Source organism: Cyprinodon variegatus, unplaced genomic scaffold, assembly GCF_000732505.1.
Source record: "Cyprinodon variegatus isolate N-32 unplaced genomic scaffold, C_variegatus-1.0 Scaffold202, whole genome shotgun sequence".
In the NCBI taxonomy this organism is placed as follows: Eukaryota; Metazoa; Chordata; class Actinopteri; order Cyprinodontiformes; family Cyprinodontidae; genus Cyprinodon; species Cyprinodon variegatus.
This window is the reverse complement of record NW_015150655.1, coordinates 191502-214607: the sequence shown is the minus strand read 5'-3', so window position 1 is coordinate 214607 and position 23106 is coordinate 191502. Positions and strand designations below refer to the sequence as shown.

The 23106-nt window shown below is 39.5% G+C and overlaps 1 protein-coding gene across 2 annotated transcripts in view; it reads right to left on the bottom strand.

The window, feature by feature from the left end:
* Nucleotides 1-5104: 5104 nt before the first annotated feature.
* The window catches only part of ubap2 (ubiquitin associated protein 2), a 19570-nt gene continuing 1568 nt past the window's right edge, over nt 5105-23106 (bottom strand). Inside the window, exons 2-27 of one of the 2 annotated variants that reach the window (XM_015379873.1) lie at nt 21766-21905; nt 21404-21481; nt 20450-20560; nt 18353-18515; nt 18175-18255; nt 18026-18089; nt 17602-17717; nt 17441-17499; nt 17284-17354; nt 16555-16717; nt 16197-16467; nt 15738-16042; nt 15417-15643; nt 13904-14192; nt 13776-13815; nt 13485-13659; nt 13271-13322; nt 12412-12724; nt 12221-12312; nt 10052-10102; nt 9506-9599; nt 9008-9418; nt 8824-8928; nt 8677-8744; nt 8402-8593; nt 5105-5876 (exon numbers count right to left, since the gene is read on the bottom strand). In XM_015379873.1, coding sequence (XP_015235359.1) covers nt 5781-5876; nt 8402-8593; nt 8677-8744; nt 8824-8928; nt 9008-9418; nt 9506-9599; nt 10052-10102; nt 12221-12312; nt 12412-12724; nt 13271-13322; nt 13485-13659; nt 13776-13815; nt 13904-14192; nt 15417-15643; nt 15738-16042; nt 16197-16467; nt 16555-16717; nt 17284-17354; nt 17441-17499; nt 17602-17717; nt 18026-18089; nt 18175-18255; nt 18353-18515; nt 20450-20560; nt 21404-21481; nt 21766-21861 — 3783 coding nt within the window. In that variant the 5' untranslated portion in view covers nt 21862-21905 and the 3' untranslated portion in view covers nt 5105-5780. The remainder of the gene's footprint in view (nt 5877-8401; nt 8594-8676; nt 8745-8823; nt 8929-9007; nt 9419-9505; nt 9600-10051; nt 10103-12220; nt 12313-12411; nt 12725-13270; nt 13323-13484; nt 13660-13775; nt 13816-13903; nt 14193-15416; nt 15644-15737; nt 16043-16196; nt 16468-16554; nt 16718-17283; nt 17355-17440; nt 17500-17601; nt 17718-18025; nt 18090-18174; nt 18256-18352; nt 18516-20449; nt 20561-21403; nt 21482-21765; nt 21906-23106) is intronic. The other variant, XM_015379874.1, reaches the window with a different exon arrangement.

The following is a 23106-nucleotide window of genomic DNA, read 5'->3' as shown; positions in this document are numbered from 1 at the left end:
TTTTTTTTATTTGGACTACATTTCTTGGGTAGAAGGACACAGATGTCTTTCCTGGCCCAAAAAATTAGTCGGATTACCTTTGCAAAAAAGAACCTAATACCGTTAAAAAAATGTACATCGTCTATCGAAAAACTATAGCAAGCAAAGTGAAACTTTCAGGTCCAGCTTAGAAAACTGGACCTGAAAGTTTCTTGATTTTTAAGTTGAGATTAATCTCTGCTCTGCAATATTTGGAACCGATTAGAGGCAAAACTTCACATCCAGTTGCCTAAACTGAACTTCTCAATGGTGGCTATAAGCGATTTGGCTCTAGCAAGGGTTCAGCGTGACCTTCCAAATATAACTGGGCTGCTCCCTACAGAGTTCATTACAACCTGCACTCAACTTAAGCAGAGGTTAACCTGCAATTGAAATCAAACCCTTGTCCCCTGTATCAAAGACGGACTTAAATCTGCTGCACCACACAGGGACAAGTTAATCAGTTCTGCTAATTGTGACCATGAAAAAACAAAGATCAGAACATTATAGTAAAATGTGGATTTAATAAAAAACGTGAACTAAATTCTCTCTGGAGGGTCAAATGGAACACAGAGCATAAAGCAAAAATAATTAGATCCCAGGAATAAATATTTTATATGCCTCAGGACTGCTTTTAAAAAGTGAACAACCAGGGGGGAGAGTACCTCTCCTAGAGATATAACATTAAACCCTCGACTGCAGCAGCTCCTGTGTGTTAAAACATCAGAGAAGGTGTACAGGACAGGAGTAACGGCAATATAAAACCGAACATTTACAGGCATTTATAGCTAGTGGTATATTCTGTGCAATACTGAGCCTCTTGGCACGCAGCTTTAACAGTAAACTGTAGATATTTCTACAGCTACCTTGAAGATATACCAGGTGAAAAGTTTGATACCTTTTCTACTGTCAACTGTATGGTTTCTGCATAACCTGACTTTACTGACCAGCAGAGGAATTCATTCCCATGACAAAAAAAAACAAAACAAACTAAAGCATGACATCTGTAGAATATGAAAGAAAAGCTGTGAAAAACATCCTGTTTTTTAAAGGTGTCTTTTTCTTAGGCTCAGACCTAAAAGCTGTAGACCTACTCCTAATATTTACATTTAAACTTTAAACTGAATTTAATTCCCTGTGATCTTTTTTTATATAAAGTTTTTTTGTTGTTTTTTTCAGCTAAAACAGCTGGGAAGCAATAAACCATTTGGATTTGAAAAAAAAGAAATTCTCTAATTTTATAAAATAAAGATAAAACTATATTTGGGTGTTTAGTATGCCTAAAACAAGTTTTTTTTATTTTGAAGTTGGCAGTGCAGTGTATATATATATTTATACATACTAAGGACATATTTCATGTACCACCTGTTTCCAATGTAAATTTGGGTAAAGATTATTTATAGTTCCTTCTCTCCCCCTTATTCTCATTCACAAACAGATCTAGATTAATTTTAGAAAAATAAAGATTGTTTAATATCTAGTTGCTTTTCTTATTCTAACTATCCTTTCTTGAAATTCGAGTGAGACAGGAGGAGTTGTGACACATCTTGACAGTAAAAGGTTTGTTGTTTAAAACCCTAACATGGTTACTATATTTACCTTTTAAATTGTTTTTATTATAAATTATTAGTAGATAGCAATTTTAGCAGGTTTGGCATCTCACTTCTTTATATTTGACAAGTTTTTGAACAAGAAAGCAAAGAAGTTCTAATCTCTGATCCATGGATCTCCTAAAATTTGTGGGCATGAAAAAGTTTTAGGTTTTCAGCACAAACCAGTCTAAACTTTACATTCAAGTCATTGTGATTCTCAAAGAATTTAAAATCTTTACTTAATAAATGCAATCAATTATGCCTGTGTGTAAAAATGTTATATTTCATTTATTTTTTTTTTAAGTTTGAATTTGTTCTGTTGCAATTTATATGCTGCTGCCCTCCTGCCTTAATCTCTTGTGCAAAAAATATTTTAAATCTAAATGGAACTTTGGTTAAATGAAGGCTAAATAACAATAAAGCATTACTAATTTTAACTTAAACTCAGATCACTCCACTGCTACCAGTTTTCCATAAGACTGATAAAAAGTTTATAACCAGCATGTTTCATTTAAACCAAAGAGGAGATATCAGGCTAACATAAAGTGATTTCTTTGATGAAGTCAACCGTCATGTAATTGTTTAAGCCTCATTTCCTCAGAAATGTCACCTAATTTAGCCTGTGGTAATATTTCTGCAACACCTAGAAAGTACTGCTTTAGGAAGTACTGTTCTTATTTAATCCTGGACATGTGAAGGTCAACATGTATGAAGAAATCACATGCTTTCATGGAGGAAATTAGAAACTTCTGTATATTTAACCCATGACTGTGGTCTTAAAGAATTAGATAATGGTATCAGGAATATCCACCCATCTATTTACCGTCATGCTTATCCCAGCTGGGGTCAGCTGTCTATGGGTGAGAGGTGGGGCACACCATGGACAGGTCCTCAGTCCATTGCGGGGCAACACAGAGACAAACAGGACAAACAACTCTCTCCATCCAACATCATTGAGCTCCAGCTGTTTTGAAAGGAAGAATGTGTCAAACTGATAGACATACCCTAAGCGACTTGCAGCTTAATCGAAGCAAAAGTAATACTACAAAGTATTAAATGAAGATGGTGGAATCATTTTTCACACCAAATTTTTCTTTTTTTTTTAATTTATCTTTTAAAAAGATTTAGTTGCACTTGTTGATTCTTCACAAAGAATTACGGTATAATTTATAATAATAAACCTGAAATGTGGCAAAAGGAAAAAGAGTTTAAGCTTAATACTTTTGCAGTGCACTATACATACAAAAATTAAGGGAACACTCAAATAATACATCCTAGATCTGAAAGAATGAAATAATCTCATTGAATACTTTTTTTTTGTACAAAGTTTAATGTGCTGAAAACAAAATTACACAACAATAATCAATGGATAACAAATTTATTAACTAATGCAGGCCTGGATTTGGAGTCCATTCAATTCAGTTTATCTATATAGCGCCAATTCACAACACATGTCATCTAAAGGCACAAAGACAATTCAACCAGATGATAGTCAAATTGATTCAAAGTTTTCTATCTAAGGAAAGCCAGTTGATTGCATCAACTCATTGTTACACACAAATTTAAAGTGGAAAAACACTACAGACTGATCCAACTTTTATGTAATGTCCATCAAACAGGCCAAAATGAAGCTCATTGGTGTTTGACCTCCACAGGCCTTTATGACGTTCCCTACAATGCCTGGGCATGATCCTGATGAGGTGGCAGATGGTCTCCTGAGGGATCTCCTCCCAGACCTGGAGATGAGCATCCACCAACTCCTGGACAGCTTGTGGTGCAATGTGACGTTGGTAGACAGATTAAGACATGAATTCCCAGATGTGCCCAATCTGATTCAGGTCTGGTGACATGAGGTCTATCATTGTCCTGCCTTAGGAGGAAACCCAGGACAAACCTCACCAGCATATGGTCTCACAAGGATCTCATCTCTGTACCTAATGGCAGTCATGCCGCCTCTGGCGAGCACATGGAGGATTGTGCTGCCCTACAAAGAAATGCCACCCCACATCATTACTGACCCACTGCCAAACCTGTCAGGTTGAAGGATGTTGCAGGCAGCAGGTCGCTTTCCATGGTGTCACCAGACTCTTGTCACGTCCGTCAAATGTGCTCACTGTGAACCTGCTTTCATCTGTGAAGTGCACAGGGCTTCAATGGGGAATTTGCCAATCCTGGTGTTCTCTGGCAAATGCCAAATGTCCTGCTGTGAGCACAACCCCATCTGTGGACATCAGGCCTTTGCACCATCCTCGTGGAGTCCATTTCTAACCGTTTGTGCAGATTTGTGGCCTGCTGGAGGTCATTTTGCAGGGCTCTGGCAGTGCTCCTCCTGTTTTTCCTTGCACAAAGGTATAGGTGGCAGTCCTGCTGCTGAGTTATTGCCCTCCTACAGCCACCTCTACTTCTCCTTTTAGCGTCTCCAGCCTCTGGACGCTGACAGACACAGCAAAGCTTCATGCCACAGCTTGCATTAATGAGGCATCCTGGATGAGCTGCACTACCTGGGCCACTTGTGTGGGTTGTAGAGTCCAGCTCATGCTAACAAGTATAAAAACACTTGGTCATTCATAGATGACCAAAACTTTAGCCAGAAAGTAAAGGTATCGGGAAGTGGCCCCTACCTGCACTTCTTTTGAGTCTCTTGCTAAATGCGATTCAGTTCCACCTTTGGCCTATTGCATTTCCACAGCAGCATGTGGAATTGATTGTTAATCAGTGTTGCTTGCTAAATGGACCGCAGAAGTTTGAATTAATTGATGTTATATTGTGATCTTTATATGTTTTTAGTTTTTTTTTTTTTTTTTGTTTTGAGCATCCATTTTCCATTAAGCTTATCCTTGCTGGGGTCACAAGGGGTGCTGGTGCCTATCTCCAGCTGTCAATGGGCGAGAGGCGGGGTACAACCTGGACATGTCGCCAGTACATCGCAGGGCAACACAGAGACAAACAACCATTCACACACAGTCACACCTAAGGAGAATTTAGAGAAGCTTATTAACGGTCATGTTTTGGACTGTGGGAGGAAGCTGGAGAACCCGGAGTGAAGCCACCCATGCACAGGGAGAACATGCAAACTTCCAAGCAGAAAGACCACGGGCGGGTAATCGAACCAGTAACCTTCTTGCTGCAAGGCAACCCACTGCCTCACTGCAGCCCCCTTTTTATGAGCAATTAAAGAATAAAAAGCAAAAAAAAAAAAAAAACACGACATAATAAACATTGACAAAAAAGATTCCTGTTTGCAATCTAAACTATAGTCTCCCCTAACTGGGGGAAATACTGAGTTCATGAAGATCTCACTTTCAGCTGGTCAAACTAAAAGGCAATCACCTCTGGTTACCAATCTTTTAGGATCATTCTTCACCTGTTACAGAGTTTTATTAAAAATACATATTTGTAACTACCTACAAAGATGAATGTGATTTGGGCCCAAAAGCATAAAATGCATGTGAATTAAGGTGGTGGGAACATGTTTCATAGACTTGAAAATATTAATGCCAGATCACTATGAACTGTTGATAACGTTTAATTTGGACAACAAGGATTAAAATGACATCAAATCCAAGGCTTGGCTGATCAAACCAGCCAACAAGTAAGAAATCAGAAAGGAGAGACAAATGGAAAGAAAATGGGGGAGAAAGAAGAAAAGTCACCCTCAGTAAAAGGATTCACAGATGTGGGTGACCAAAGATACAAAAACAATGTTTTTTTTTTTCCAAAATAAAAAAGGCCTTTGCTGTGAAAATGATGCATAAAATCTAAGTCCATCATTCTCACTTAATGATTGCAAACAAAGAAAAATCACATCACAAGATGCTTTTGTTCAAGTATATTTACCAACTTTATCTCCAAGGTTTAGCATTCTCATCTTTCCACTTTTTTTGAAATAAAATGTCCTTCAAAAAAGAAAAAAAAAAAACAATGCAGAAAACCACATTTTATGTCCTACCAATACATATATACTGTATAAATACATAAATATATTTTACATACAACAGCCATAAATTTGAAAAGGGAGATATACAGAGCAAAGGGGAAAGGATGGTAGTGTGTGTGTGTGTGTTTTAGCTTGTGTTGTAAAAACGCTTTTGTCCCTTATGATCATTTGACATCTGCCCGTTTGTGTCCATGCCCACCGACGCACACAAACACCCTGCAGGTGTAACCGTCTCAGTTGGCCCAGTAAGGGGAGCTGCCGTAGCTCGACTTGTTGACTTGGCTCTTCTGCTGAAGGCTGCTGGACTGACCGCGCTGGCTCGGCCCGCCCTGCAACACAAGTTATGACCAGAAAAACTAATCATGAAAAATGAATATATGAAATTATAGATTTAACAGCAAAATTACAGTAATTTTACACAGAAATATCCAATGGTGTATATGTAATTAGCTTATATGCCAATTCTGCTTGAAGTGGATTTGGTTTAATGACATCCCAACAATTAATTGGTCGGTTTTATAGAACATAATAGAGGAACTTCCTTTGACTGATTTCATTTCAACACATTCTGAAGCCTTGGTTTTGCATTTAGGTTTAGTGTTGAGTTAGATTCCAATGACACCCATGCCACACTGGATAGCAAAGCTAACTGAAATGAAAGGAATCACTTTCCTAACTTTAGCTGTTTAAAACGTTCCATCCACTTGGTTTAAGTGATTTTTCACTGTTTGAATTGCCAAGATATGTTGTTGTTTCTATCAGCCTGTCAGCATGCAGCCTAAAGACACACCTCTTTCGTCCCCCTGCTGCTGACAGGAATTATACCTGGAGCATTAAGCCTTGCCATTCATAGAAGAATGTCTGCATTTGCTCTTTGTGTGAGAAACTGTTCTATAAATGAAGCCCTTATCATTTTTAATTAGTGCTGGAATGTGGAATTGTCTTTTATGCTAGAATTAAATAAATCATATTCTAATGGTGAGTTTGGAACACAAAAAAGTTCATAAGAGAAGGCCTGTTGTCCAGAATAAAACATTTAACACTTGTTGAAAATTAGAAAAAAAGAAAAAGAAAAAAACATGATTAGTCTCTATTATGGAAAAAAATCTGCTGCAAAAATATTTTTCTATAGCTTTGCATAGAACCATTGCTCAGTTCTAAATTACTGCTGCCTTTCTGATTGGTGGTTGACCTAACTAACGCAGTATTACACTACGAAATGTTATAGTACCAAAACATTTTTCACAGTACTCAAATGATTCAGTATTAAAAAAATCAGATCTCGATTTACTTTATTTCTACTTTGGCAAGTTTCACATATTGACTACCTTCCCAGCAAACTCTGGAAAAACATCATCTGTTTTTTCATCTAGAGAGATGTGTTCAGAATGAGACCCAATGTTTAAAGGCAGGCATACACTGTACGAGTTTTTTTTCCTTTTTCGGGCTGATTCTCCAGTCGTGCAAAACATTTTTTGATCAGGCCGAGTTTCAGCCTTGTGTGTCGTGCTTCGTATAGTATACAAGGGGTATTGGGATCAGCCTCTCAAGACCACCACCAGGAATCGTAAGGAAATCAAAAATGTTTGAAATTCAGTCGGCCCTTGTGAGGCGTCCGTGAGCGAATCTTGAGCACATGCAAACCACGTAATTCTTCTACAGTCGACGTTTGACTTCCAGATTGATAAGTCTGACTAGCGCCCTCTGTTGGCACAGAGTTTGACGTGTGGTTTTTGGGAATGCAGTGCGAGCAGTTGGATTGTAGATTCGATTAGAGTGTCGGGTCGTACAGTGCGAGAACATACATCGTGAGCTGCTGTTAAACCCTGCAGTTTTATTGTACAGTTTGAGCTGTAGCTGAGTACAACGTTTAAAAGTATACAGTGTATGCCCAGCTTACGGTAGACTGCCTCTGACAGAAAAGTTTGATTAAAATTTAAAGGTTGGAAAAGATAACTAAAAAAAACAACTTTTTTTGTATTAATCAAAAACTGTATTGATTTTTATTCAAATTCATACTTTAAATGAAAAAAAAAAACATCTATATATCACAATTTAAAAGATGCATGTTTAAGGCTTTTATTGTAAAGGTCTTTTTTTTTTTTTTTATATACATTTTTAACACCAGCTTGTCTAGGTACTAAAGGTGTAAATTAGCACTGGAACCTGGCTTTTCTGAGCTTAATTTGTATTTTACACCATCCCTTTAATAAATAAACTAGACTAAATTAAGGAAGGAATGGTCTAATTAGACCTAGTCTGCACACCATTTAACTTAAAGGGAACACACCTGCTGTCTCAGACTACAATAAAAAATCTCATTACTAGTCCTGCAGAGTATAAACAGACACTTGACTTCTAGCCACGTGTCTAATATATCTGATGGTTACCGGTTAAGTGGAGAAGGCAGATGGAGGCCTGAATGCACCAACTACATCTGTGCACACCAGCTGCTTGGCTCTCGCACATATGCTTGCACTTTTAACTCAATTAGCATTCTGTCAGTAGAGCAGGCATGCAGAGCCTCTGCAGGTAACATGATTCTGGATTTAAAAAAAAAGATTGAACCTATTCAACTGGCTTTAAATAATCAAAAGATTTTATATAACGGAAGTCTGTGTGGTATTTTAATGTTGCTGTAGACTCTCTTAACAACTTAAGAGATGGAAAAATATGATTAAAATTTTTTAAAGAAACCCTGATCCGTTGTTTGATATTTGACAATTTTAACAACAATAGAACAAGTAGAGCAGAGCAGGACCCCATCTCTTGGGGACACTCTGAAGTGAATTTGGTTAAATTTATAACAAGCATAAAGAGAGAAACGGTTGAAAAGCACCCATCAAAAGAGCACCTGTCCATCCTGAGCTAGATGGTGATGCAGCAGTTGTGAATGTGGTTGCTGGTGAGGCAGGATGTGGAGGAATGGGGCAGGTGCATAGCCTCCAGGAGCCGCTCCAGGGTTTAGTGGCCCTGGACCCCCCAGCGCTGACGGCAAGCTGAACGGAGGAGGGGTCCCTGCATGGAAAGCCTGCTTATCGAAAGACTGTAGGCAGATTAGGAAACAACATTATGAATTAATTTAAAATGTAAATGTGGTGAAGGGATTCAAAGTTTAAGGGGCCTGACCTGGGTCTTATTGTAAACACTTCCACTGATGTCTGGCACTCCGGAGTTACTGGATGTCACTGAGACGCCTGGAGGAAACACAGCAGAGGCATTCGCATGGAAAGACTTAAAACCTGAAGAGGTTTTGCGAAGAATTTTTCCTCTAACCTTTCCCAGGCCCTGCAGCAGCAGATTTGGCTTGTGCCTGTGAAGAGGAGTTGTAACCCTTGCTGTACTCCACACCTGCTGGCCCGGCTGTCAGCTCCTCATAACCTGTAAAAAAACAATCACAGTGAAAAAAAAAAAAAAAAAATTCTTGTAAAAGAGAACTGCTGCTAAAATGAACATGAACCTGAGCTGAAGGTGTGCTGGCCGTAACCACTGGGCTGCTGCTGCGCCTGCTGCTGGAAGGGACTGGCAGAGGGGTTTCCCAGACCGAGGCTCATGCTGTGTTGCTTCGCTGAAGCCGGTCCTGGGCCTCCAGGCGGAACGAACATGGTGGGGCCATACTGGAAAGCAGCCGCACTGGGCACTGCACCAGGCACTCCCGGGTAGTAGGGCAGGCCTGTGTAGCTGTAGCCTGGTGGCAGAAAGGCCTGCTGACTGCTGTGGTGCTGCGGCTGGGCCTGGGGTTGGGCCTGGGGAGGCGGAGGCTGAGCCTGGCTCGGTCCTTGGCTTTGGGCCTGGGGAGGCTGGGGGGCTGCCAGGCTGGTGGGGGGCGCTGGGGAGGTGGAGTCATTCCTTGGAAACTTTGTGACGTCACCTGACCATGGTGGTGTGATGTCATGTGAGAACACATGTCGGTTTGCACGATTATGGAGGAAAATAACAGAACCGTGAGGTGCTTCACCTGAATAAGGGTTGTTGGTTAGACTCCCCTCTCTGCCAGAGAGAGCTGCTGTGGGTCCAGGGAATGTGATTCCATAGTAATCCTGTAAAGAGGGCTGGAGGAGAAGAAGAGCAACAAAGCTGCATGTTACTATTATATAGCGGTAATTTGAAGGTTTTCTTTTAAACTGGGCTTTTTGATAGCAATTGTGAGTGAAAATTGTCTGTTTTGTACTTTCACTATCTAAGACTCCTCAAATTACTATTATAACAGGATATCTTGATTAAAGATATTACTGATAGTGCTGATCTTTATAAGCTATGGTTGTTAAAAAGTTATAAGCAATTATAACCTTAAAGCTTCTGCTAACAACAGTTTTTAATGATCCTCCCGTCTGGGAGACGAACTTAAAAAGGATTTCAAGTTCATGCAACCGTTTTTTAATTCTGGCTAAAATAATAATAATAAAAAAAAAAGTACTCAACAAAAAACCCTATTAGTATTGATTATTTTATCGCTGTTTGTTTTTAAACACAAGCCATCTCTTTAATATGTGTATCTCCTCACCATTGGCAGTCTAGACTGAAGCATATGAAGGTCTTCATAGCCATAAATCTGCTGTGAGGAAGAAAAAAAAAACGTAAATTTAAACAATCAACAGAATACAGAAAAACTTGGAAGTATAAATCATTTCAAATTAAGGTTTTAAAAGCACACAATTACAGATCAAACAGTTGAACAGTGGTTGCGTTTCAATTAATCATCAAAACGCTCATAATGTATTTATGAAAAATTAATTTGTTAAATGGAAACACTGCAATTTCAGGAACAACTAATTTTTCAATAAATTCTTTACACTGGTGGTTTTCTGGTGAAATCAAAATTATTATATTTTATAAAACTGCAATGAAAACACTGCAACTGGGCCTTACTGTACTGTAAAAAGTCGAAGAAGATGATGACAGTGCTCAGTGCTACTATTAGGCTGTAAGATATTGTGAAAACTATTAATCGCATTACAATATACTGTTGTTGTTGAATTACAACAAAGACAATGGAAATAACCCATGTTTTTATACATCATGACAATCAGGGTTCCTACAGCATAAGGCAAGTTAAATTCAAGACTTTATAACGCAACTTGAAATAAAAATTTAAGACCAAATTCACAAGAAACACAACATAACCACTGCACTAAAGTTTCAAATTTTGAAAAGCTTCCCATACAGGAAGAAAGCTAAAAACACACAAATGACAGATATATTTTAACAATTATTTAATTGAATTCACAAACTTTGTTTTAGCAGGGAACAAAACAAATCAGTTTTAAAGCCCCAACCTAACCATTGCTAAGTCTTTTTTGCAGCTATTTTTCTTTGTATCATTTTCTTAGTATGTTTGATTTGGTGATAAGTGGAGGCGTTGCAGAGGCAAGGGTGGAACAAAACTGAGAAATACCGGCTGTTTCTCTGTAACTCGATTTTGACGCTTTGTGTTTCGCGCTCCACTGCCTTAGTTCCCATCGTTCCAAGCTGAAATGACTTCTTGCACAAAATACACAGTGCCTAATATATGTTCCCTGGTTTTAGCCATGGAGAAAACTCTTGGCTGGAGCCAATTTTCGTTACATTTACACTTGCTCATATTTTCCAGATAAAAAGTAAATGGCCCATCCCTCAAATGTTCCAGCCACAACAACGCTTTTATTGGTTCCGCTATCGGGACGGAACCAATAATGGGGAGCCATTTTTTATTTTTTTTTTAATAATAAAAACATTTTTGTCAATTTTAACGTTTTATTTAGATTACAAAAATAAATTGTAATAAAAATAATCCAATTTATGATGTTTTAAAAATTAAGACCTACGAAAGACTGATTTAAGACATTTTAATACTAATTAAGGCCTTAATTTTATTTTGAAGTATTCAATGCCTTTTAAGACTTTTTAAGGACCCGCGAGAACCCTGACAATGTCTTAAACTTAACATTGCGGTCGAGAAGATTTTTAACCCAAGAAATCTGATGGACGAAAAAAAGCTGCCTAATATCAGCGAAAATATCAGGGCCCCTGATATGCTAATATCAATGGCCTTTAAGATGTGTTTGGGATCATTTTCAAATTGTGAGTCTCTGAGGTCATGGTGTTCTTTGTAAAGTACGTTATCCTTTGCCTACCCTTAGGCATAGCTGCATCTTTAAAAGTTGAACAGGAAGAGCGTCATAATCTTAAGTTGTGATTTCTCATAGCATCTGCTACTTAAGATATTTTTTAGTTGTCGGCTAAAACATAAATCTTGCTAGGCGGGACCTAGGTGTATCTTCGCCCAATCAGCTTTGGAAGTTGTCCTTAATGTCCCTCCTTTCCCCCCGAACAGACCAGGTAAGAGAAGCCAGAGCTTAATATTTTGTAGAACTACACTAAGTGCTACACATCGTCAGTCTGGCTTCCCGGGTTACCAAAGAACCGCTTTGGCTTTTTTATATAGCTGTGAGTAAACTATGCTTTTGGTTCAAATGGGATGTAGATCTTTAATTTCAAGCAAGTGGCTCTTCAGTTTTTATTGTTTGGTTTACTAAGGAAACAGAAACCTTTGACACCAAATCTTCCTGCAGGCATTTTCCAGTCAGTTAATCGTATTTCAGGAATCTGGTCATATTTGATAGCTTCCACTTTGAATATTCAAACCACAAGCCTTCAAAGTATGGCCCTAGTGGTCACTTACAAATCCACCTACCGGATAAGCGGGTAGCAGGCCCCCTGGTCCCATTATATACTGGTTTGGTAGTAGAGGAGGTACTCCCTGGGAAAGGTTAGGAGGAGTTTTTCCTGTTAACACAAGTAGAGAAATTTCATCTTGATGAGCTGATTGTATTTCGAAAGGACTCTTGATCAAACATTCGGACTGCTTCAGGTGTATCTGTGTACCAGTGGAGGAGAGCAGCGCCGCAGCCCTCGGAGCAGAGAGGTTGGACGTGGCGGTAGCTCCATTGGAGCCGAGACCCAGCGCCGTGCTGGTGGCCATGGCGACGGCCGAGTGGAATCCACTGGTGCCGCTGATGCCTCCAACCGTGCTGCTCAGGTTGCTGCCCATACCGGGCATGTTGGCCAGGTGACTGATGCTGCTACTGTTGCTGCTGTTGTGGGTTGAGTGGAGGGAGGAGTTTGTGGGCTGCGAGGATGTGTAGGAGCTTGACGAAGGAGTGAGGGAGCTCACGTTGCTGCTGTCCACACTCGTGTACTGTTTGCCATTAAAACACAAGCGACATTAAAGTGAGACAGAAATCCTGCCGTCGGAATCTAATAGATTTAATTTTAATTGACGTCTCATGCCCTGTGTGCGGACTTTTTCCATGTTCTAGTTTATGAGTTTTGCAGAATTTAAAATGTTAAAGTAAAATATCCCAACAGGCCTGAAATGAGGAAATTGGAAAAAGCAAAAAATGGATGGTGGAAGGAGGGACGTTTAAATAACAGAATGTAGGTATGTATCAAGAAATTGATGAATAGATCAAAAAAGATGGAAGGATGCTTGAGAAAATGATAGATTGACCAGTGGATGGCAAAAGGAGGTCTGGTTGGATGGGAGAAAAAAAAAAAAAAAAAAGATTTGACTTAAGGCCTGAAGTCTGAAAAAAGAAAAAAAAAAAACATAAAATTCACGACTATAAACCTCTTTTTGTGTTAGGATCCAGACGTGGAAATTATCTGAATCAGTTTCAAACAAGGTCACTGCTCTGACCCTCTTCCACAGACTGAAGAGTCGCTGCTGCCAAAAGGTACTTACAGTGAGAGAGCTTGATCCCAGAGCGGAAACCGAGGAATGGCTGCTGACATGGCTGTGGAGCAGAGAGGAAATTTCAATTTGAGACCCAACATCAACTATCAGGGTGCATTTATGCAAGCTCAGTCAAAATCAAAGACACACACACAAAAAAAAAAAACTAATTTCAGCAGAACTCTAGTGATAAAGTAAATATTTCAGGTGAGACTTGATCAACCTGTTGAGCGAGTTCAGTTGGTTAGCTGACGGCAAGTCCTGTGCCAGACTGGAGAGGGTGGTGGTGCTGTGTGCAGGAAGGGTGGGGGTTAAGTGGGAGGAGCCTGCTGAAGGACCGTTGCTGTTTATGTTCACAGACGGCGATTCTGGTTTCGGTGTGGAAGAAGCAGATGAAACTGAAAAAGAGACGAGAAATAACATGAATTCAGCTCGAATCATTGGTTAATAGTTCCACTGATAATAAATACAATTCTATAAAAATACTGATAAAGGGCAATGGTAGGTAACTCACCATCTATAGAAGCTGAGGTTCTGACACCATTCAATCCATTCTGATAAAAATAGAAGAAAAATAATTATTTTAGATTAGATGCTGCTTAAAGGAAGCTAAGAACCAAAAAGATAAATAAGCCTGCTTACCATCACTGGCCCCGCTGGCTCCTTGCTCTGGGAAAAAGCAAGCCGTGTGTGAGGGGGGGCCATTGTACCTTCGTAACTCCCCCCTACTGAGGAGAAGTGGGAGGAGGTGGAGGGTGCAGAGGATGAGGTGGTTGAGGTTGCTGAGGTGGACGAAGGAGCGTTAGCGGAGCTGTTTGTTCCTAAAGACGACGTGAGGCTGGACATGGCCGTGCTGGTGGAGTGATACACCGGTTCAGACGAGGAGAGGGGCAAAGGGAGGGAGACTGACAGAGAGCTGCCCAGCGACTCACTGAAAAACACACATCAAACACATGTTAGACCGCTCCTAAGAGAGGGGAAAGAAATGGATATGCTAATGTACAGCTAAAATAAACAAGTCTTTGGGAAGTAACTATATCCTTTTGTCCTAACTCCTGGCTTGTTCTATTTTTTGGTGATTTTTCCTACCAGATCCAATAATTTTTTTCTACCTTAGGTTTCACATTAAAAATGAAAAATTACACACATTTCTTTCAAAGACTAGCTTTGCGTTCAATAACCCCCTTTGGGAGATGACCCTAATTTAGAGGGCAATGAAATTCAAGCTGTGAAAATAATAGTGAATAATCATGTTTTACAACAAACAATGAAAATGTAATAAATGAAATATTTGCAGCTGATGGTATCATACAGTTAGCTACTTTAACAGTTATAGATACACATCTAAGAACAAAAAGACATGAACTGATGTCAGCCTGAGCATTGGAAGCCCAAGAAATACATTGGTGTTAAAAAAAATGCTGATTTTCCAAACATTCAGTCCTCATAAACAGACAATTTGATTAATTGATGATGAAATTGTATGATGAAACCAGATTGGTTGGCCAAAAATTCAAAACGCAAGATAATAAAACCAAAACATTGCTTAGAGAAAGTACAGAAAACTAAGCTCATTCCATCATGGTAGTTTAACAGCCTTAAACTACCTATTAGAGCTCTAGACTCCCAATCTTTAAAAAGTCTGATATGCCAACTTTGACAGATACAGATCTCTTTTTATAACCAACACTGTCACTTGATATAAGATCACAAGATATTTCAATCTTATCTTACTAAAAAAAACAAAAAAAAACAGTCACTGCCTGTAAAATTATAAAACCTTTGAACTGCCCTCAAATATAATAAAAAATTTAAGGTATTGACAATGGGTGATTTTCAGATCTTTACAGAAGTAGATCAGAGGAAAAGATTGGCTTCACATCCAAGTATCAGACACAAGGGTATCACTGATCTTGGAAAATGATAAAAATTGTATCTGATAAATCGGCCCCTATTCTGACATGTTTTATTGCATATTTGAAACGAGTCACTGCCATTCCAGTTATGTTGTAATTTGTTAAAAATTGTTCTCAGTTAGAGCCTGTTAGTCTGAGCTACAATAAAACTAATGAATATTAAGAAATCAAATGTCATGTCTTGCATTGATTCTAAACATTTTCTTAAACTGTCATGAATTATTGAGCAGTGAGAATACCTGAGAGGTTTGGAGTACAGGCTTGTGTGGCTTTGGGTCCCTGGTCCTGATGCAGGTGGTGCTGGGGCAGGAGCTGGCGTTGACTCCCGGGACACTGCACTCACACAGTTGTCCACAACCCCAAACTCTGGCAGCGCAGACTCTGAGCCAAAGTCCAGAGCCCCAAACTGGAGGTTTAGCCCCGGGACATCAGCTGAACCTGGCATTTCCACCGCTGTGGATGGGATCTGCCGCAGAGGAGGGAACAGAATTCTACACATCATGACCTCCTTTCAGCTTTTAAAGTAGACCCGTCTCTCTCAGGGCGTCAGTCACCCTAACCTTTGATGTAGGAGGTATCCGTCGTTTCGGGCCCTTGAGCTGCGCCCGTTGTTGCTGTGGAGTACTGCTGCCATGAGGGTCCAGCCCTGGACTAGGAGCAGCAGGTTTAGCACCAGCAGCAGCCATCACTGGGCTGACCTGTGCTGGTGTGCCGATGTGTTGGGGAGCAGGTGAGGCTGAAGTAGGGGGTGCTTGCTGCTGTAACGGCGGGCTGGGATGACGTGCCAGAGGCAAGGAGGGGCCGCTGTGCCTCTGAACCAGCTGGCTCAGTACCAGGGAAGGCTCTGGCTGCAGCCCAAATTCACCTGCAACAAAAGGAAGGAATTACAATGAACCACCTCTGACCCAGTGACTGTTGAAGATAAGCACCGCCATAAATCCTGCAAGGATGAGAAGCCACTAGCAGTGGATGAACATTTGGAGCAGCGCCGGGGCCACAGAGAGGTCTAAAGCACTTACGGCTGAACTGTGAGGACAAGGAGGTGGTGTTTGACTCTGAGGGCTTCATGTCCCAGCTGGAGGATGAAGGCGGAGGTACAGACGCTCCCAGACCTGGTAGGCGACCAATGGAGGTGTTGTTTCCTTGAGTGCTGACAGGAGGGGCAGCCTGTGAGGAGGGCAGCTGGCCCAAACCAGGACCCTTAAGTTGTTCCAGGATCTGAGCACCAGCGCTCGGCTGAGACCTCTTAGCCTGGCCCAAGTCCCCAAAACCAGCTCCCAAAACTGACGACTATATAAAAACGGATAGAGAAGCGATTCATTGTGCATTTGTTTTTCCCTTGATTGCAAAAAAAACAACAACACAATGTTCTTTTACCAGAGCAGCGTGGGCGTAGCTTGTGCTACTGGTCGTGTTTCGGCTGGGAGGCAGTTGCTGATGATGGTGGGAGTTGGTGAACACCAGACTCTGTGAGGAAGAAGAGGAAGGCGGCTCTCTTCCTCCTACTGCAGGCTTTTGCAGCAAAGAAGCAAGATCTAGGCTAACAGGCAGAAGATTGTATATTTACATTAAAAGTCAAACTTCTAGAAAGCATTAGGAAAGCAAAAAAAATTCAGCTTTCTAAATCTATGTGGATGAAAACAAAAAGCTCAAGATATACAATATAAACACAAACTCTTAAATGTTTGTACACAAGTTAAAGTGAATTCCCGTCTAATCTATGATTTTATAATTAAAAGTTTCCTTTTAACTGACTCTGGCGCTCCTTCAGAGTTACAGCAGCCAGTTATTCAATTGATGCTCTTTTTGCTGCTAAGCAGAGCTGTGATCTTGATGTCCTTATGTTAAAAAATCTTCTAGGTTTTATGTTGTGTTCTTTGTTTTTTCAGGAGATTTTTCTCCATTAACTCTGACAAAGTAATTCAGACTAGCTTGAATCATACAGAGATTGAATTACATAGAAAGCATCTTCTCACAGATAAGGTTCTGTTACTTTAAATTCTACTGAGGGGTTTAAGAGCAAAAGGAATGGAATAGAGATAGATCCAAACCTTTTTACAGTTACAAAAAAACTAACAAACATTTAAGAGTTATGACTGTACTTACCTTTGTCCAGGGGTGATATGGTTCTCAGCAGCAGGGGCACTGGACGAGGTGAACACCTTAGTCTCAGCCAGCTGCATTGACAGATACAAAAATAAAAAAAATAAAAAATCAACCCATCTCTATTTCTCTAGATCTATTTTCTTTCTCTTCTACTCACACTGACGTCTTCATTCCATTCCTCAGCCACCCAGTCCTCCATGGTGTTCCTCCAGGCAACTAATGGAACACACACATAATGTTCTTCATCAGTAACAGTTTGCAGTGAAATGGCCGTGTTATGGGATGTGAGTAGCAGCTCCCACTCTCTGCGGGGCTCACCTGTCCCATCGGTGCCGCTGCTGCTGCTGTTGTTGTTGGTTGTGTCCCAAACCTCAGCCTGTGTGGTCCCAGTCCCAGTCCCAGCTTCTGAGGTATAGTCGGCAGGGTTGAAGGTCCTAATGAGGACACAGAAAGATGAACCAAGTCTGACGAAGGTTAAAGGTCTTCTTGGTTCATTCTTTTCCAGATCTCGCAGGTATAACTTCTCAAGCAAAGCCCCTATTAGATGAGAAACGACCATCTGTGCCAATGGGCATTACGTGAAAAAACAAAAACAGAAAAAAAAAAAAAAAAACAAACAAAAAAAGGTATATATTTACATGGCAGAGAGACACTCATTTTTGGAGAAGTAAACCAAAAGATGTCATAAATAACACAAGTCTGAAACTATTTCTTTAAATGTAGTTGTGTTTTTCCAGCATACCCCATGCCCTGTGGTGAGAACCTGCTCCCAGCTGGTCCCCTTCCTCGACCCCGACCTGCTGACCCTGCAAAATAAAAAAAAATTAAAAAGCGTCAAACCCACTTATCAAATACTTATAAACCACCAGGTCTGCATTTCCATCCTCCTACCTCTGCTTCCCCTGGCCCTGCGACCTCGATCCGAACCTTTGTCCGCAGGTGGCGCCTCCACCCCGTTCTCTTCTGGACGCGCTGTTCACAATCGCATCAATGATTAATAATAATTAACATCATGAAACTAAAATATCTTAACCAGATTTAAGTTCTGCACAAGGGTCTGGCTCCTCACCCTGCCGATTCCGACTTGGCCCCTTGCCTTTGCGGTTGGCAGAGGCACGGCCTTTGCTGGCCTCCCTTTCCCCTTTCTTCTCTCGATTCTCCTTGTTCTCCTTGCTTTCTGATGGGCCCTCCTTCACTAGAGGCTTTTTCTTCCCCACCGTCTCCCATGAGGTCTAAAAGCCATCAGAGGAACTGATTATAGAAGAACTGAATAATCATATTGATCTTTTGCCTCAGAAAACAGCATTTCACCAACTGTTATAAATGCAGCTTCCTGGATCACTGCCATTCTATGCCTCCATGACTGCTGCCTAGGGCAAACACTTGTGAAACATGTGCCAATGTGTTTCCTGGACATTTCATTGGACAGCTTTGCTGCCAGAACATAAGAGTGAGAAGAATGTGAACAATGACATGCATGTCTTCATGCATGCCATCAATTCCCCTTGGCTTCAAGGGTTTATTTGTCTGTTGGACAAAGGACATCTCAAACTCTGATTTTTTCAGAAAATTACAACATAAAAACCTTTGTTTGCATTAACATACACTGGAATTATTTTTTCCCAGTAATATAAATTTTTATCTAGTAACATTGCCAGTAAAGAATTTGATATTTTATTGTTTTCATTTCTTTATATGCTTTTCTATGATCACTAGTCAGCTGCGTTCTTTGTTTAACAGTCATACACACACTGTGACTATTTGATGTGTCAACCTGTAAATAAAACTACGAATCAATACCTGCAGCAACAAAGGACTGTTTAAAAAGTGCAGAATAAGATAGGCTTTTAGGTTTTAAGTGACGTACATTAACGGTCTTTATGTGTGGAGGGAAAACAAAGAAAACCAAGACGGAGAGAATGTAATGCATTTAAATAAAGATTGTAGTTAGATTGTATTTAATTAAATTCTAAGTTAATCTAATATTGTGTAGCAACAATTAACACGTACCAGAATAGGAAAATCTTGCCAATTAAAACCTGTAATGATGTCAATGTAACTGGGTTAGGGCAAAGGGGAGAACTAGTGACTGGTTAGCTCTGTTTTTAAGAGCGAAAACAGCCATTTGTTGCCAAAATAACCAGAACTATCTTAACACCAATTCAACTAGTCTTACATTTACAGTAAATACATATTTGTTTAATAATCTTAACTAAAACAAAAGCTTTAATTACATAGAAAAACAAGAAAACATACAGATCTGGGGCTAGTGGAAAGCTAATTTAGCTGTGGAATAACAAAGTGGGTTTTTGAATTTTTTTGATGTTTGATTAATTTTTTGACTAATGAGACAATTTTTTGCAGCTGTAAACATTTCAGCTTCTTTTCTAAGCAAAAAGGATTAATGATAAACTTCAAGCAACGCATGATGTCCAGTCAGATACAGTGTACTGCGACTTCTAAATTCAGAACATTTTCACAGCTGTCCCTCATATCAGCCACTAATATCTAGACTCTATCTGAAGCGCTTGTGTCGCAGCAATAAACCGCACAGTCTGGTATTTTCCCTGTTTGAGGTGATAAGGGATAATATTCACATTTGATCTGATCCACTTCACAGAGTGTAAAGAACAAAAATTCAGGAAGAACCTTTGAAATCACAGCATTTTCCAGCCGTATGAAACCAAATTGATCAAGTAAGCAGGAAATATTAAGAATTATTGTTGTAGGTTTGATGAGTTAAATAATAAACTCTCTTAAGGCTTGTTTTCAGCTAATTACTATAGAAGTTAATGCAGCTCTAGTTTGTCACTGGACTTCATTTATTGCATACAGCAGAGAACAGTTTTAAAAATGAAAGGCTCTCAACGTTGCTTTAACTGTACTCAACAGTTCACTGAGGTTAGCTCCACTTTGGAAACATGACGAAAAGAAGACAAACAGAAAACAATTTTGTTAGGTTGTTAATATAAACTTAAATATAGATGCCAGAAATTGGAATTTATGTCAACGGTTTTATTACTACTGTCCACTCTACTCACAGATATTTGGAGCCTTTATTCAGTTAAAATGAAACATTGTTTAATGAGGATACTTAGTCATAAACTTTAGTATTAACACTGAATGAGCCGATCCTTATAATTAGATGGAACAAGCTGTCGTTTACCATGTCCGAAGGGCTCTCCAGGAGGAAATTGATGGCTCTGCTAACATCCTCATTGCAGTCATGTAGCGCCACCATGCATTCATCCTGGTTCTTCCCAGTCACCTCCATCAACTGGAAAAAAAGGAACAATACAAACAGAATGAGTGAATGCTTTTGTCGAAGCCAACATTTACGTTAGGTGAGGTATTAGATATTTATTAATGATGTAATAAAACACTTAGATATATTTTATCTGTAATTCATTCTCTTTGGAAAAAAAACAAATATGTAAAAGTCTCAAAATATACCATTAGATACTATATAAACAAACAAAAAAAATGCCTTGTTTGGGAGGTCTGCTTGGAAAAAGCTTTTCTGTCTAAAAATCATTAACTAAAATATCCGGGTGCCGCACAATAGCAGCCCACTGTTCTCTAAAGGGATGGGTTAAATGCAGAAGGGTACATTTGGTTGCTCTGTACTTGTGACAGTGTAATGACAATAAAGTTGAATTATTAACTATTCTATTCTGCTCGGACACCAAAACTGAACTTTTCAGCACCTAAAACCTGGATGCTTGAGTATAAAACTAAGGATAAACATATGGAAGCCATCACTGATTATGAGAGTTCATTTCTCTTCCTAAGGCCCCATGGATCTTTTTCGGGGCAAACACTTTAAAGTCCAATTAAATTCAAAAATATTTTGTTGATCCCAAAGGGGGGAATAAATAAACTATTTAAACATTCCTGCTAAAATGCTGAAATACAAAGTAATAAACACTAGATGTGGCAACAACTGTCCCCAATTAAAGAATCAATCACAATAAATTGTAGATTTAGTTTTGATTTCTTTTCAGTGTTTCACTACACAGCTGGCATTATTTGTTTTAAGCATTTTTGATAGGGGGTGTCAATAGCTGTGGTGGGCACTACCTTTGCTTCTCAAACTACCAAATGTCTGAGTGTTTCACACCTGGTTAACTTTGTCCTCAAAGTCAGCATCATTCTTGTCGTAGATCATCTGAGCCAACCGGATCTGCTCAGCAGTAGCCTGTTTCAAAGACACAGACATTAAAGGAGGGAGGCGGATGTGTGTGGACGACTCAGTATGTTTGTGACATTTATTAGATTCGCTTAAGGAAAATCAAAGACAATACATAAAAAATAAACCCTTCTTTTAAGCCCATTAAGAGTGTTTACTGTGCAAATGCAATCAAACCAAAACAGGCCAGGTTGGTCAGGCCCATTTCTATTTCTATTTCACCCAACCGTCTCCCGAGCTCAGAGGAGAGCGTTTCTACGAGCTTTTCTATGTTGGCATTTCGGGATTCTCACCTGTATTTGCTTCTGTGGTTGTGAAGTGTGAGTGACAGCTGGCAGCGCTTTTTCCCGAGGACCCCGGGCCTTGTCGCTGCCCAGCGAGCTCATCATATACAGTATATACAAAACTCTGTATGTACAAAATAGAAAAAAACCTGCAAAAAGTAAAGGAAAAATCAGATAAGAGAATTACTTCCATCAAGGCAGCTAATCAATACACTGCCCACAATTAACACCTTCAACAGCTTCAACTTTCCCCTTGTTTAAAGGCAGTAAGCATCCAACTCCAGAGGATGCTTTAAGCACAGTAGAGCCTCACTCCCAAATAATGAATCGCGGCCTTGTGGAGGCTGTAAGACGCACAGTTGGCCTGGTGACGCAACAGCTTTGCAGAAAATCTGGGTCAAGGAGGAAGAACGACCCAGTGTCCTTTGACAAACACCCCAGTCTACAGCATCAATGCAGAACAAACAGAACACATCCCAGAGCACATATCCTGCCTCACTGCTAAATAAGAAGTTTTGTTAAGTTTCAAACACTAAAAATAAATGATCAGTATTATCTGTATTCAACATAAAGATTCTGTCAGAAGCTTTGCAGACGGCTACATCTTTGGTATGGTCCTCTAACGTACCACTGCTATAATTTTCATGCATTTCAGAGTGGTGCCGATTTTATGATTGATCACCCATGATTGGTGATCAGGGAAGAAGAACTTAAGGCAGAAGGATAGGGAAATCAGACGCAGAATGTGACAAAAAAAGTTATTCAGTTTTATCTTTTTAAAGAAAAAGGTTTCCCGTCTTAAATGCAAAATGTAGATCTTTTTTGAGTTTCTGCTTAACTGTGGTTCTGGGTTGTTTTTTTCTCTCATAAAATCTTTTGTTTTGAAGTCTGTATACCCTAGTTTAAGATTAAACAATTACTAAATAAATCATGGATTGTTTAATGTTTTAAAATAGAAATAATCTGATTGTTTTAAAATCTTTGTGTAAGGGTCCACTTATCTTTAAGAAATGCAGATTATTGATAACGCAAAGCACGTTATTACTAATATAAGTACTAAAGACATTTTAAAATGTCGACTAATTATCTATATTGTTTTAAAATCATAAAACCTTGTTTACAGCAGGACAGACGTGTGACAGCACCTTGAACTGAAAGCCTAGTTACGGCTCTTTGCACCTGCAATAAATTAATAAATAAATGTGACACGTAGCAGTACATCTTTTTGTCTGATGGATCTTACATTGAACACATCTGTTAGGCATACTAACCCTAAACTTTAAAAAGAGAGAAAACATATACACATTATATATATATATATATATATATATATATATATATATATATATA